This window comes from Gallinula chloropus, assembly GCF_964237585.1.
Source record: "Gallinula chloropus genome assembly, chromosome: 3".
Taxonomy (NCBI): Eukaryota; Metazoa; Chordata; class Aves; order Gruiformes; family Rallidae; genus Gallinula; species Gallinula chloropus.
The window spans coordinates 70163254-70179707 of record NC_140087.1 but is presented as its reverse complement, the minus strand read 5'-3'; the positions used below and the strand labels follow the sequence as shown (position 1 = coordinate 70179707).

Below are 16454 nucleotides of genomic sequence, written 5' to 3'. Positions count from 1 at the left end.
CCTACATAGTGTGAGGAGCAGTATCAGCAGAGTCAATATCTAGTTCTCCATGTTTCACTGCCATGAAAATTGTGAGCCCTTTCTGTGAGCTGTGACCACAGTGTTGTAATGTGTGTTATCTGTAGTAAAACCTTCTTGTCTTCTCTGGTCTGTCCAGGGGTTTGGGCCACGGAGCCTTTGGTGAGGTATATGAAGGTCAGGTGACAGGGATCCCCAGCGACCCCACTCCCTTGCAGGTGGCTGTGAAAGTAAGTGACAGTGTATGAGTTACAATGTTTTCATGCACCTTTCACCCAAGAGTCCCAATGCATTATAAAAATGAAGATGAATTAAATGTGGCTGTGGTTCTGAAGGATGTGCCTGGAAAGGTTCCTGCTCTGGTGCAGCACTTTAATCCATCATAGCAATAGTACAGCTTGTAGTGTACAGGCTTGTGAGACTATTAAATGAGGTCTGTAAGTAGTAAATAGGCAGAGATTTCCCATACAGCTGCAATAGACTGCGGGTATGAAAAATAAATCCATCCTCTGTCTGTCCTCCACACGCTGTGTGGTAGTCTGTCCAAAGCCTTCAAGTCAGAGGGCTAAAGTCTTCACACGACCAAGAGCAGCTGGCACATACATCAAAGAGCCTGCAGGCAAGAGATGGCTGGTTTTCCAGGTATCTCATCCTCCAGTACAGGATGGATATGGACTGGATGTGAAGCTAAATCCTAAGAGACCCTGGTAGGGTTCTCCAGGCCTTCAGCAACCTTGCTGGCTTGTTTTTTCCTAGAGGTCACACAGCAGCGCAGTCCTACTACTGGCTATAGTTCATAGCCTTGCTGGCAGGCAGGAGTATTGAACTGTCAGTGAGCTCAGGAACTGTGGTCTCATTCCTCATCCTCTATACAGCAGAGTGCTATACATTGAGTGCAGTTCCCTGTGCACTCTGGGACGTTTCCTTTGCTGGGAGGAGGATGACAGTGGCGTTGGTGGGCCATGTGTTCTGATCTTTACTTTTCAACAGGCTTCACAGTCTAGTTTAGTAATGGTCTAGCTATTATCTTAGAGTAAGGCTTCTTTTAGAGAAACAAGGATTGCTGCAAACAATGTTAGTGCATTTGATTGTATTGGGTGTTTTACACCTCTAAGTTTAAATATCTTTTCCTCGTTAACCTGTTCTTTCTTTTCCAGACATTGCCAGAAGTGTGTTCAGAGCAAGATGAGCTGGACTTCCTCATGGAAGCTCTCATTATTAGGTGTGTATGAATAAGATGAACAGCACGTGCAGATTTGCAAAGCCCAGCGCTGTAATGAAAAAAGGTACTTTGAGAGGTGACATCCACACAACACATCTAGTTCTAGTGCATGGCCATCAGTATTTTACAAAGAGGGTAGGCATTGCTGCCATTTCCTATTCTTCTTAAAAATGCAGAGGCACCAAATGATTACAGAATCACAGAATTGTAGGGGTTGGAAGGGACCTGCAGAGATCGAGTCCAACCCCCCTGCAAAAGCAGGTTCCCTAGGACAGGTTGCACACATAGACATCCAGATGGTTCTTGAATATCTCCAGAGAAGGAGACTCCACAACATCCCTGGGCAGCCTGTTCCAGTGCTAGATTGAGGGCTAAATTTTCAAGAGGATCCACACTGGTTTTCATTATCCAAAGTACAAATCCTTAGGCCCAGTTTTCAGAACTGATAATAGAATCCTTCGATTTTTCTTAGAGATCAGAACATGAGGTAGAAACAAACCCCAGCAGTTTGGGTTTGACTAGTCAAAACTAACAGATGGCATTGACTTAATGCTGCTGTTGTGTCAAATGTCAGTGATTGAGTCACAGAATTGTAGGGGTTGGAAGGGACCTCCAGAGATCATTGGGTCCAACCCCCCTGCCAAAGCAGGTTCTCTAGGACAGGTCACACAGGAAGGTGTCCAGAGGGGTCTTGAGTATCTCCAGAGAAGGAGACTCCATAACCCCTCCGGGCAAACTGTGAATCTTAGAATCTGTGGAAGCAGCTTCCAGATGTTGAGGTCTGTAGAAATAAGGAAGTTTTAGAGACTAGATCTTAAGGTGTATCCCCCACATAAGCAGATTCCTGTGTCAGTATGTTATTTGGAACAACTCTGCCCTAGCTCATCCTCTGTCCTTTGAATAAGGAAATTAGGAGCAGACTTTTCTCTCTTATCAGATGCTCTCTTTCCGGGGCCCACAAGTCTTGCTGTTGCCCAAAAAGGATGCAGAAGGGGAAAAGCAGCCAAAAGCCACTCCTTTCTTACCTCTGTTTCTGCACTGTGCAGGCAGACACAGAGCATAGGGGAGCACTTTAGCTTTATCCAGTTAACTTACCTTAGAGATTTGTTACTTTCTGGGAAGGAAAAAACCTACCCCAAAACATTCCCCATAGCAAAACATTTTCTTGCACTTTTTTGATCAAAGTTACTCCTTAATTGAGTCACCCTTTCTCCACAGCAAGTTCAACCACCAGAATATTGTGCGCTGTATTGGGGTGAGCTTGCAGGCACTGCCCCGTTTCATCCTGCTAGAGCTCATGGCTGGAGGTGACCTGAAATCATTCCTGAGAGAGACACGGCCTAGACCGGTAAGAAAAGAGAAAATTGAATTTTATTTAGTAAGCTGCTGCCACAAGGCAAATACATAACTGCAAAAGAGCTGATCCATGCAGCTACTATTTCCCAGCATTTTGGAGGGTCAGAAAATTTCTGTTTCTGTAAGACCACTGTGGGGGCAGGACACAGATTTGTAGGGAGAAGTTGCTGCTGGGGTTATGCAGAGGTGCCTCATCCCTGGACTTTGCAGATGTTGTCTAAAGAAAGAATAAAATCAAAGTTTAAAAGACAAAAAAGTTAAACTCTACTCCTAACCTTCCTCACATCAGCTGAGGACAGTGTAGGGGAAGCATTGAGCTATTAATGATAAATCCATTATTTAAACTGCTGATCAGTTGCATTTTTGTGGATATCTGTCAGTGCAAGTTTGACACAGGCAATTTGAGAATCCAGCCTGGAGCTGTTGACTTAAATATCTTTAGTCCAGAGTTTCAAAGACTTTCCCACTGAAATCAGCATCAGTAGGAAATGACAGTCAGTTAGAAACATGCGAGAAATCAATTACAACTTCTAGAGATGAATCTGTATTTCAGTGGAGTATTTCTGGTAGAGTCCCTGGATCAGAAAGGCACACAGATGTTGTTGCAATTTAGCACCAGGGCCCAGCTTCATACTCTGTCTCTACGTTTCTTTGTCACAGGGTAAAATGCTGGGTTGTATCAGTACGAGAGAGACACAAATTGGCCTAACAGATCAAAACAAAATTCTTCCTTGAGCTGTCTGGAAACAGATTGACTTAGTATTTTTGACTTGCAGTCTGGTTTTCAGACATATAAAATGGTCTGTGTTGCTCAGGAGCACCACAGTCTTGAATTAGGTTGCTATAAAGTGGCTCCTGCCTAGATAAGAAGGCCAAACACCCAGAAAGTCAAAAGGTTTGAAATGTGAGCAAGCAGTCTTTATAGGGTTTGGTTTTCTGTAACACCTAGAGATGCTCTTGTTACCTCATATAAATGGGCTGAACTAGGTGAATGGGGAAATTCATGTTTTGCAATGTGGGCTCCTCCCTCACCTGGTGCAGATGGAAAATGGCATGGGCAGGGTATGCTGCCTGGTGTAGGTGCTTTGCTCCAAACTGCCAGGACAGGCTGGGCTTGATGTGCAAAGTGTCAGGTGAAACAGAAGGGTATAGGACAAGGGCATCTATCACTTTGCAGTGGAAGCCTCTTTTGGCTTGTTAAATTAAAAAAAGCTAGCTAGCTCAGTAAAAATCTGGGTCTTGTGAGGAAGCAACAAGAAATCTGTTCCAAACAGCAGGAATTTCTGCCTTCTTGCAGTAAAATGAACCAGCTGCTTTTGTGGATGAAAGGCCCTTAATCTTTACAGGATGCAGTCATGGGGGCCTTCTGATCTGAGGAATTTAGTTCTGTTTGCCCCTACCCCAGTCATGAGTTTGTCCTTACATGCCGGGGCTTCCATTTCTGTTAGCAGTAGCTCTGTGCTACCCCTGTGAAAACAAACATCAGAAGGGGTGGATGGGTCACTCCAGGCACAGCACACGTTACTTCCTTGGTATTTCTCTTTCTGCCTTCACAGTCCATCCTTTCTTTCCTCTTTTTTCCTTGTCTTCACTGACCTGTTTGAGGTTACCTGAGTGTGACCATAACTACTGCTATACACAGGGCCTGTTCCCTGCCCCTTGGTGATCCTTCCCTATTCCTGCATTTAACTTCCTCTGAGAACAGAAGCAGAGCTGGACTAATGCTGCTGTTTTCTGCTCTGTCCCCTGCCTGCCTCACTTCAAGAAAGCTGGGGTTCAAACACAGAGGGCCAGTTGCAAGCTGGAAAGGATTCAGAGAAACAATTTTCAGTCCCTCTTTAACAGCTGGGTAAATATGGACAGCCTGACTGTGTGTAGACACAAATCCACATGCTTCTGCTCCTCTTCTAAAGCCTTCCTTCCCCTTGCATTGCCCTGCTTCTGCTACCATCCTGTGTGATGGCTGCCTGGCAAGAGTGACAGGGCAATTCATTGTCTGGCTGCTGGGGCAGCTTCTGGGGCTAATGGCATCTGTGAGTGCTGAGAAATCAGCCTCTGGTGGGTATGTTTGACTGCTGACTCAGAAACTATGAGGCTGGGAGACTGATGAGAGATGAGATGCGTGCGGCACATTGTGCTCTGTGAAGTATGGGATCCAGCTGTGGAAGTGGATTTTCCCTGAGCATATACTTGAGGTGTGACAGAGGCTCTGGGCATAAGTCTGTTGCTCACTACTGCTGGATGTATCTTCGGACTGCTCTTAATGGACTCTGAGCTGCTTTGTTCCTCCTATTGCTCATTCAAGGAAGACAGGCAGAAGGTAGGCGTAGCAGGCTGGACGTCTACCTTTCCAGGCCCATCAAAGGAAAGGAAAGACAAGGAACAGTGCAGACTAAACAGGCTGTGATGAGCTTTGCTTCCAACAGGAATTAATTGTACACACAAGACCTAGCTGAGTGACTCAGTAACAGAGGTGTGCTGCTTACCGTGCAGCAAGCACTGTATGAATTACTATTGTCATTTCCCCTTGGTTTTTTCCAGTTTTTTTTTTTCCAGCTGATTTCTTTACTACCATGTCTTTCTCACCTACTTTGGCTTTCAGCCTGATTGCAAAAAAGAGATTTACATGTTAATTCTCTACCTTCATCCCCCAGTTGTTTCCCCCACTTCCTTGCCAGTAACTTTGAATTCATTTACCATGTTCAGTCAGATTTAACAGAGGTGTGAAAGGCATTAGTTTGTCATGGATTCCAAGGCTTCAGGAGAAGGAAAGCACTATCCTAGAGTGACCACTAAGCAGAACAGCTGTCTAGTTTGGCTTGCCACTGGCCAGTGAATACCTGTGTGACTTGAAGCAAGACACGTGCAGCATGCTGCCAGCCACTCAGCTGCTGAAAAATGTGAAAGGAAGCAGAGGGAAGGGTGGAGAAGAAGGTTTAGTGAGGGAAGGGGAAACATAAGACATTGTGAGGGTCAGGAAATGGGAAGCTAGGGCTACCACAGGAGGTGTCAGGAGGTGGGATCTAACTTAGCGGGAGGTCACAGTGCTGCCAGTACAGGTTACTGCATGTTGTCCATCTCTGCTCTTCATGTAAATAAGGAAAGCAACATTCCACCAACCCACACATAATGATTTTTCTGGACCCTGTGTAAGAACAATCATGTGTAAGCCAAATGTTCACCCAGCATCCCTGACACAGTACCAGTGACTCCGGCGGAATGTTGTCAGTTTATGCCAGCCAGGTCTACTCAGCTTCATGCTTCTCTGTGGGTCCAGGGTTTACAGCCCTGAAGGGTTCTGTGTTCCATTTCTAATAAAGTTTCACATCTATTACAGGATTACCCCTTCCCCCTCGTCTGGAGAGAGGCAGTCTGGTAGCTTCAGAGACGCCTGGAATTGGAGCCTTTGCTCATTACCAGCGTTGCAGAATTGTCCGTTCTGGGCAGTTCAGTGCTGATCTTCCTCACACACAGCACAGCAATCAAAGAACAGCTCTGGAAGATAAATCATACAGGGATAAATTATTCCCCTCCTTTGTGTGGTGCAGCCTGTTGCATAGAGCAGTGATTACACTGAACAATACACAGAATTTCATTCACCTTTAGCAAGATTCCACCTCACACAGGGAGGTGTCACACTAGTGCTTCCAGCTTGCCCGCCGCTCTGAGCAGCGGTGCGTTGCAGCTGGCATTGCCCATTCATCTGGGGACCAAAAGCTGTAATGAATCCTTTGGTGTCTCAAGGCTGCTCCCCTTGCAAAATGAATCCCAAACCTCCATTTTTCAAACAAATTACATGGCTAAATTGTCCTTGGCTGGGCAGTCACATCTGTTTTAGGACTGTATTTAGCCAAATAAAAGGTGGAAGGGATTCATCCAGGGAGAGGAAGGAAGGGGGGAAAAAAGGGAAAAAGAGAATAAAGCTAAATGCTGTTCAAATCAGCTTGTGGCTTCAGCCTACTGACTGCCTTGCAGTACAGCTCAGGTCTGGAATCGATTGCACAGTAAAGAATCGGGCTTTTTACTCAGTTTTCACTTCAGGTTTCTGACCCTTGCTCAGAAGAGGAGGGAGTGGGTAGATCGAGATATTCATTTCCCTTTGGTTATGCCCTGAAAGGGAAAAAGAAGGCTTCTGCATCCTTTCTTACTGTAGCCATCTTGTGTAGCTGGTGAGTCACTTTAACTCAAAGAGGTAAAACAGATTATTACTCCTTCCCCACAGAAGGGCAGGGGGGAGAGGCTTTATGCTTTCAGGAATTGGTTGCTCTGCAAAAAGAAAGGTTTGGGGGGATATGCAGTCTGGTGATTTCAAGGATCAGTTAATTATATATACATATATATGCAATGAACTGTACTGTGTAAGTAATAAAATACAGGCAGGTGACACATAGTCATAAATGATTTTGGTTTATGGCACCACAATGAAAAAAACAGGCTTTGTTCACACAGAGATGCAGCATTTTTCAGTTATGTCATTAGCCAGGTATTGAGGCCAGGTTTTTCCTAATCTCTTCAGAAGATGTTAAGACTTTTTCAGGCAATGTCCACTGTTTAACTGCTGCTGCTACAGAACCTGAACTTATTTCTAGTCCCAGTTAGCAGTAGTTAAGGTCAGGTGGGATGGCCAGCACAGAATTGCGTCAGGTTGGAGATATGTTTCATCACAACAGATGGGCTGGCAGAGCCAGCAGTCTCTGTTGCTGGAGAACCCATGCTGGCTTGTGTATCAGTGGGAGAGACCCATGGGCATGTGGGCCTTTTGAGCACTGGGGATAATGGTGTCATAAGAGAGGGCTAGAGGGTGGGATAAGCCGGTTTGGTCCAATAACTAAAGCCACAGACACTTGGCTAGCAGATGGAATAAGCAGTCACGGCCACCCAGTTGTTTGTCATCTTCCCATAAGCTGCAGCCATTTCCTCCTCCCCCACAGGACTGGCCACAGGGATCGCTGATTCACACCTCCGTGCAGGAGGTGATGGTTTGGCTTCAGAGGCCGGCATATGTGCGCTGGTGCTGAGCCTGACCTTTTTACTAAAGCATCTGGCTCCTGCTGGCAAGGGCTGTAGACTTCAGCAGAGGGGCAGGAACAAGGAGTTGGCAGCCTTAGTCTTCCATAGCCGTTGGCTACGCAAACCTGTGTCAGCGCTCTGAGGGGCAAGATAAAACCTACACAGATGTGGAGGAGGGAAAGAGCAAGTGTGACTCATGCCATTATATAAAATGTCATTTTCATTGTTCAAGGTGACTTTAGAGAAAGAGCTAGCAATAACATGAAGAAACTGAGTGAGGACCAGTTCAGGCCTCCTCAAAAATCATGCTGAAAATTCAGAAGCGTCCCCCATGACAACTAGGATAAATGCTTACAGGGGCATCTCAGTGGAGCTGGGAAGTCGGATCCAGCTGTTCTGAACCTGTCCCTGGGGTTTGTATGACATTGTGCCGGCACATCCTTTGCATAGTTCATGGATATGAACCCTATCTTGTGCATTTTTACAGTCCCTGTGTGTATTAACATCTGAGCTACATCACTTGTTGGGGGACTTCCCAGTGCTGTATCAGTGACAAATCATGCTGTGGTTTTGGTTTTAACCCACGTTTGTCCCTTGTCTTTTGGTAGAATCAGCCCTCTTCCCTTTCCATGCTGGACTTGCTCCACGTGGCTCGTGACATTGCTTGTGGGTGTCAGTACCTGGAGGAGAACCACTTCATTCACAGGTAGGTGAACTCATCTGTGTACATGGCTCTCATACAGGCCAGCATAGCTTAGTAATGCCCTGCTTGATATGTTTATGTCCTGCTGCACTCTAGTGGCTGGATACCTTTAAGCAAGGTTTATAAAATCAGAATAATAAAGGCAATTAACAGAAAGGCTGCTACAGATCATGTTGCAGAGGACTGTGGTTTTACCAAAGATCCCAGGCTCTGTCTCAGTGCCTGCACTTGTGCAACCTATTTGGCTTCTCCACAAAGGAAACACAATCTTCTGACACAAGCCTTCAAAGCTCGCCCTGTCATGAATTTTGCATGGTGCCTCTCTGCTCATTCTGGAACTGTTTTCCTCTCGGTCCTGAAGAATGGCTGTACAAGTGCAGCAGGGAGTGCAGCACCCTGTGACTGTTACCTGCTCCCACAGAACAGGGTGTTTGGCAAGTGGCCAAAATTTGGCCCCTAAGGTTCGGTAGACATGAGGAGAGAGAGACTGTAGTAGATTCTGAGTCCCCCACAAGGTGTGCCACCATGTCACTCAGATCTCGACCATTTGCCTCAGCACAGCAGAGGTGAAGCTTGGAGCTTTACCTGCATGTGCAGATCCAGGCCCAGATTCAGTCTTCAGAGCAGCACCTGCACCATGTTGTTCCTCCTGTCTCTGGCAGTGCAACACCCAGTTGACAATATTTGAAAAAGCACGCTAGGAACAGGTTAGTGGATCGTTCCCCAGGCACCCTGATGCTGGGACTAGTACATTGCTGAAATCAGCCCCACTGCTTGCAGCTCCTTCAAGGCTTAAAAACAGCTCCTGGCATGAAGGGAGGCTCACAGGACGCTCATTCTTTGAGCTGGAAGTTGTTAACGTAAAGTTTAAGGAGGAAATGTCAAAGAGCAGAACTGCTCCTGCTGTTGGGGTAGGTTGGAATTTGGGGCGTCACTAGTTACCAATAAACACTGAATTTCTGGCTGTTGTGGGCTCTGCAACCCAGGAAAGTAGGTACTGTACTTTGCTTCCTTTTCAGCTTACAAAAACGTTGAATGATTAAGTGGTTCTTTCTGTTGCTTGTCTTCCCTTTCCTTGTAGGGACATTGCTGCCAGGAACTGCCTTCTTACCTGTCGAGGGCCTGGGAGAGTGGCTAAAATTGGAGACTTTGGAATGGCTCGGGATATATACAGGTAGCAGAGCTAAACCCAGGCTACCTGCAAGTGGAAGCCTGCTAAAATGAGGGAGGAGCGGTGTTTGGGCAGGATAGCAGGCTCATGTGCTGTGCTGCATAAGCCGAGCAAGGCTGGAGTGGAGAGATCCCAGCTAATGCTTTTTTTTTGGTGGTTGCCTTCATCTGTAGTTAACTGTGCTCTGGAGACTTTTCCCATTCCTTACAGCTTTCTTCTGGGTAATGAAGTCTGAGGGTCATGGGAGGCATTTTTCCTCCCTCTTGCACTCTGTCCTCGGTTTCTTGTCTTTACTTTCTCCACACTGAATGGCATTGATGTGCCCTTTTGTTTTGTGGTCCCAAATCATTCTGAGTTTAATCTCTCTCCTTGATACTACCCCTGCCCCTTTGGTTTCGTGACATCAGTAAATCTCCTCAATTTACTGCAGATAAAGGAGGAAGGTGCAGAGGAAGGTCAGGAAAATGTAATCACCCAAACTGGAATTCAGCCAGGACACAGGGTTAACTACTCTGCTCTTGCAAGGAGTGCCAGGAAATCTTTAATGACCACAAGCAGCCAGGGCTGCAGTTTGATATCTCATCTTCCAGATAGCACCTCCAGAAGTGCAGTACCTTGTCCTGCTGTGCTGAGGAATTGATTTGCCTCTGACTCAGAGGAAGGAATGCCTCACACTCAGTCACCCACACTGTTTATTCCAGGGCCTTGCCTTTTCTCTTTTCTTTTCTTTTTTTTTTTTTTAATACCTGCTTGGGGATTCTCCTGTGCAATTACTGAGCCAGGCCTGGCTCTGCTTAGCTGGAGATCTGACAGTATCACAGCCTGAGGTGATGCAGAGTGCTACCTTCAAAAACCCAAGCCTATCAGAGCTGCTTCCCCCCCGCCCCTCCTTCACAAAGAGCCCCTGCACTGCCCCACTGGCAGGTGGAACTCTGCTGAGACAAAGTAGCATCTGTCACACTCACACAATCAGCAGAACCCACTGCCAAGGCGAACGCTTTGGTGCCGAGTTTTCAAAGGTGCCTTTGAAGTTTACACATGTTTCTGTGTCCAGGAATATCCTTTGGATGCTCTGGCTGGGTAGTGATGAGCAGTGATAGCAGCTTGCATGAGCCCTGCCTGCAGCTGCCAGCGCAGGATCTGGGACTCCAGGTTGTCTTTAAATGGTGATGACACGGAAGGACGGGTGTACTTCCTGTCTTGGGGCACAGGAAGTGGGGTTTGTAACACTGCCCCGGCTCTGAGGGCTGAGCATCCTCCTCATCAGCTCCTGGTTCTCACTGAGGGTTTGGATTGTGCTTGCAGGACTTCAGACCAAGTACACTGGGACAGGCTTTGTTGATTTTGGGTGGGGATGGTCAAGGTGACCCACCACACGTGAGGTAGAGATGTTGCTGTGGCTGAAGAATGCAGAAGGGTGGTTCAGCCAGCAGCAATGTGCTGTGTAACTCACTAGAAGTACTTACACAGGGAAGGATGACTTGGGTTCGCCAGATCAGGCCTAAAGCAATGGAGATTGGACCAGTCCCTCCATGGTCTTCCCATTCCCACTGTTTTTGTGAGAAGGAACAAGTCTCTTCAGCGTTTGCTCTGCCATGCTGTTTTGCCTAAATTAGTCTCTCCTCTGGCTCATAATTTTAATACTTGTAATTATGAAAGATCCCATTTTCTGAATTCTTTGGCTGACTCTTCCTTCTGTTTGTTCTTTGCAGAGCCAGCTACTATCGGAAGGGGGGGTGTGCAATGCTGCCTGTCAAATGGATGCCTCCTGAGGCTTTCATGGAAGGGATATTTACATCAAAAACAGATACATGGTGCGCTTCCTTTCCTTCTCCATCCTGTCTGTCATGTAACCTGTTTTGTAAAGTGTGAATATTTTGTAAAAAAATGCATGTTCTAGTTCATTTCTCCTTTACTGAAAAAGGCAAGAGGGGCCTTTCAGAGCCAGTAATCGTGGAGAAGGCAAGGGAACATCAGACCTGTGCAAGTGTGGGTGCTGCTGGGGAGGTGAACAGGCAGGGAAGGGAGGTTGAGGCAGATGCAGGTGCTGCTTTGCTGCTACAGGAAGGAAAGTGTTAGATCCACAGGGAGGAAAGCAGGATGGGAGACTACAGGCAGGGTCTGTCCTGCCTGTGAGGGAGAAGAGCATCATATATTGTGGCTTTCATCTTTGTCCTGGCCTGCAGCAGCACTGTAAGCTCTTGAGTTGCTGGTGGCCAGAGGAGGAGGAGGGAATTTGGGTGAGCAGGAGGCAAGACCTCTGGACAGGTGTGGAGGGTCAGGACACCGCCCCTGAGCACACCCCAGCAGAGGGGTGGAGGGTGCACTTGTACTGCTGAGCTGCTGCCTGTCTTAGCACTGAGTGGAAGAATCCCCATTGCTGCCTAAAGCTCTTTTGCCATTTTATTCAACAAGATTTCCAAGCCACTTCCCAGATATGAATGCTTTGGAGGGGGTCCTGTCCCAGCCCTTGTCCCCAGGGCTTGGCAGACCATCCTATACAGGCCCAGGGTTGTGGTGTGTTAGCCAGGGAATACTGCTATTGTACTGTGAGCTACAGGTGAGGGCTGAGGGGCTCAGAGCATCAGCGGAGATTCACTGGCTTGTTATTTCATGCAGGGTAGTGCATCCTAGAGGAAAACTTTATCATAACTGTGAGGCTGCTGTTCCACTCAGCCCTGGCTCCAGCAGTGGCTGATGGTTCAGAAAAGCACAGCCCAACTTTCCTATTTGTTACAACTAGTTGAACAGTGCTGAGTACAAAGGCAAAGCAACTGGATTTACCTACTTATGTTGTAGACTTCACTCACTTAACAGTCAACTCCCAGCATTCAGCTAGTGATTCAAAATCCATCGTTGCAACTGTGCAGCTTATTTATGTCTGAGTCCTGCCACGGTGATGTCCAGGAGGTGCCTGAGCACAGACTGCAGGGAGCAGTGCTGATGTACTGCAGCTAAGGACGTTGCCCTTCTGTAGGAGCCATTCATGCCTCCTTCACTTTGTTTTCCTTCTCTTTTGTATTCAGGTCCTTCGGCGTGCTGCTGTGGGAGATACTCTCTTTGGGATATATGCCCTACCCTAGCAAAAGTAACCAGGAGGTTCTGGAGTTTGTGACCAATGGAGGAAGGATGGATCCACCTAAAAACTGCCCTGGCCCTGTGTATGAGATTTTAACTTTTATATATTTGTGCAAGTAGGCTTTTAATTCTGTACTCTAGTCAAAAGTTGATGACTTTTGAGGTGGATCTTATCTTGGCCGATCTGCTTTATTGGCCTTGAGTGCCAGTGACTTCTCTACTAGTTAATTTTTCTGTCTCTTTTAGAGAATAATTCAGGGCCACTTTGAGAAGTACTCACCATTGCTTGTTTGATCAAAGGTGGTGCAATATTTCCATGTCTTAGGTTAGCTGTGAAACTGCAAGTGCATGAGACCATTCAAAGGTAGGGAGAACTGGGCTCCTCTGCCTGTAGCCCTGCCTACCTTCAGTGAATTTCCCAGAGGATTGGGTGAGTGGGTTATTTCTCCCATGTGCTGTGGACATCACCCCACCGGTGGCCACTTTTCAGCAGTTACCAGTGTATCAGTTGTCTGACTCTGGGGAAGGCAAAGCACTTGTAGTTGTTGTAAGTCCAAGTGCTGATAGATGCTCATGGTTTCTAGGCTGCAGCAACCAGCTGTCGTGTGCACACAGGATCTGCCATTTATGAGCATCTCCCGTTCTGCTCTTTCAGCTACCGCATTATGACCCAGTGTTGGCAGCACCAGCCTGAAGACAGGCCAAATTTTGCCATAATCTTGGAGAGGATCGAGTACTGCACTCAGGTATCGGTGTTCGCTCATTTCCCATGAGAGAGGTGGGGAGCATTCCTGTTGAGGAGCAGTTTAGGCGAGCCAGAACACGAGATGAGAAGGCAGCCTGTGTTACTGCAGTCAGCAGTCCGGGGAGACTGATGTCACCCTGGCACCTGACACCCATCGGGTGGTTGATCCTTGTCCTTCCCTGCTGAAAGGCGCAGGCTTGCACGAGCAGCCCCAGCTTTACAAACAGCAGACCTGTAGCTCTGCTCCTGCTTATAAAGGCACAGATTCCAACAAGGAAAAGAGGTGAGCCAGGCCAGCACCCATACGCACTTCATATGCTTTGTGCCAGGGGCTCCATCCCAGTTATTTGCCCTTAAGACCTGGTGGGCACTGAGCAGAAATGGTCCTGGCTCAGAGCACCCTCAGCAGGTGGCTCCTGCAGCTGTCGGCGGTTTTCTGGGTCCCACTGTGCTGGAGAGAGCAGGTGGGGACAGCAATGCTAAGGGAGTGAGGATTCCAAGGCTAAGCACCAGAGGAAAGGAGGGGGCTGGCTTTCCAGGCTGAAACCTGATTGATCAATTTATTAATTTTTAGCTTAGGAGGAGTGGAGTAACTTGGAAAATGTTTGTCCACCTGCCGCAGCACAGGCGTCTTGTGTGGCCTCACATAGTGACCTGCCTCAGTTTGCTTCCCCTCGCTGTTCAAGAGGCTTGGTCTGGTTCCCATGGATGTTTGGATCCTGGTATTGGGAGGCATTGTTTTCTGCTATCTATAGCTCACTGTGGCACCTAGCAATAATTAAAGGTTGCCCAGATCACCACATTTTCTCTCAGTTTAATTTTCAAAACTGCTTAAATAGCTCAGAACCGCAGTCCCTGTGGATTCAGGCTTCAAGGGGTCTGCCAGTATTGCCTTCTGTCTGCATTCTCATTCCTCCCTCGTTGTGCAGAGCCAATATTTTCATGGCTGAAACTTTCTCAATATTATCTGAGAACGTTATGAACTTCAAGATGATATAGATTCCAAAACAACATTCCCACAGGAAATTTGGCTGGACATAAAAAATGTTTTTCATTGCTTTTGTGCCTCTGCTGTTCTGTGCTGAGTTTTAGGGTTGCTTTTTTTTCAGAGAGAGTTTGATTTTAAGGGTATCCCATCGCATCTCACAGCTAACTGCATTTTGTCAGCATCCTCTGCACATGGAGTATGGGCACTGTGAAAGATGGGCTCAGGGAAGGATGATCCACGATGGCAGCATGCAGCTGTCAGATGTTCTGTGGTTTTAGTCAAGCCTGAGTATGCACGATGGCAGCAGACTGAGAAATTCTCATCGTTCTCTCTGGCAGGACCCAGATGTCATCAACACTGCTTTGCCAGTAGAATATGGCCCATCAGCTGAGGAGGAGGAGAAGGTAGCGATGCGCCCTGATGATCCGGAAGGAATTCCTCCTCTCTTGGTCTCCACGCACCAGGACAGAAAGGATGACAAGCAAACTCTGCCATCTCCAGCATCCCTGCCGTCAGCCATCACTGCTGGAAAACCTCTGGGGAAAGTGGGAGCCTTGGAACCGCCAGCCCCAGGGAAGGTGCAGTCGGCCTCAGTGGGGGGACATATCAACATGGCCTATGCCCAGTCCAATCCCCCTTCCGAGCTGCACAAAAGCCGGGGCTCCAGAAACAAGCCCACCAACCTCTGGAACCCAACCTACGGTTCCTGGTTTGCAGAGAAGCAGGCCAGCAAAAACAGTTCTCTGCTGGAGAAGGAGATGCCCGAGAGGGAGAATTTGGGACAGGAAGGAAACTGTACTGTGGGGCCCAACATTGTGACTGGCAGGCTGCCAGGCTCCTCCCTGCTCTTAGAGCCATCGTCCCTAACAGCAAGTGTTAAAGAAGTGCCTCTCTTTAGGCTCCGCCACTTCCCCTGTGGGAACATCAACTATGGATACCAACAGCAGGGCTTACCCTTGGAAGCCTCCACGCCACCTTGCGCGAGCACTTACGAGGACCCTGTCCTTAGAAACAAGAGCCACATAACCCAGCAGGGGCCATGAGAGCCCCTTACCCTCATGACTTTCCCCCTGGTGGCCCCTGAGCCTTGGAGAGATGTCCTGTTACCCAATACACCGCGAGCAAGGGACCTGACAGCGTTACCTTCCACGTTGTGCTAACTTGCTCCAAAAGTGCCACCCTCAAAGCTGTAACTTCAACTTAACCCGAGAGGCTTCACATCACCAGAGGCCCGACATGGTGAAAGAAACAAGGGGGAGGGAGGATACAGGAAACAGATGTTACCTGCAAGGCCCAGCTGCTGTCACATCAACTCATGCGCATGGTTGTTGTCATGCCCTTCCTGTGAGCTTTTCTCAGTTGTGCGTTCTCTGCTTACGTGTGAAGCTGCCGCTCACTGCCTTGAGTGTTTCATGTCTGGGGTTTTCCGTGCCAAACTTGTGGTTGCTGTGGAACACCTGGAGATCTGCAGCTGGCAGAGGTGGTAGTGGATTCGGGGAGAGCATCCCTATCCAAATCAAGAAAAGGATAGAGCAGCGCTGAACGGTGACACGGTGGCGCATTCACAGGTTGTGTTCCAGCTACAGTCCGGTCTTCAAAAGTCCTTGAGTACACAGAGTTACGGGGTGTTGGCAGGGCAGTAGAAGGACACTGGTCATACTGCATTGCTTGAGAGAGGAGAGGAAGCATAGAGGATGGGTGTGGATGCTGTGAGGAATTCAGGGCTGGGGAGGGGGCTTGGGTGGGGTTTTGGTTGTTTTTCTTTCTTTTTCCTGCGCTGAAACACTAAAACTGAGTAAAGCCCTTTCAAATTCCATCTGGCCTACAGAAGTAGGCATGTCCTTCATCAGGAACTGGTGTGTGTCAGGTGGAACCAAGATGAAGTTTTAAAGGACCATGGTCATGAGAGAAACCTTCACCATGCCCTGAAAATGGATGGCCACCTGCATACCTCAGAGGCTTGCAGTAGCCTTTGATGTGCCCTGTACAAACAACAACATAAAGGCTGAAGACTGTATCGTGCCACAATCGGATGCCAGATACTGTCTGTGTTTAAAGGGCTGAGAGCCCTCGTTCCTTTAACAAAATACGTGTATGATAGCGGTTTAAAGACAAGCACTGCATTGACTCATTTTGTACACCTTGTGCATGAAAAATACTCCA

The 16454-nt window shown here is 47.7% G+C and overlaps 1 protein-coding gene across 1 annotated transcript in view; it reads left to right on the top strand.

The window, feature by feature from the left end:
* The window catches only part of ALK (ALK receptor tyrosine kinase), a gene marked incomplete at both ends in the record, with an annotated part of 325717 nt that extends 310383 nt beyond the window's left edge, over positions 1-15334 (top strand). Inside the window, 9 exons of the mRNA XM_084262264.1 lie at positions 158-248; positions 1176-1240; positions 2459-2588; positions 8215-8312; positions 9391-9483; positions 11193-11294; positions 12507-12641; positions 13214-13304; positions 14630-15334. Coding sequence (XP_084118390.1) covers positions 158-248; positions 1176-1240; positions 2459-2588; positions 8215-8312; positions 9391-9483; positions 11193-11294; positions 12507-12641; positions 13214-13304; positions 14630-15334 — 1510 coding nt within the window. The remainder of the gene's footprint in view (positions 1-157; positions 249-1175; positions 1241-2458; positions 2589-8214; positions 8313-9390; positions 9484-11192; positions 11295-12506; positions 12642-13213; positions 13305-14629) is intronic.
* Positions 15335-16454: the final 1120 nt, after the last annotated feature.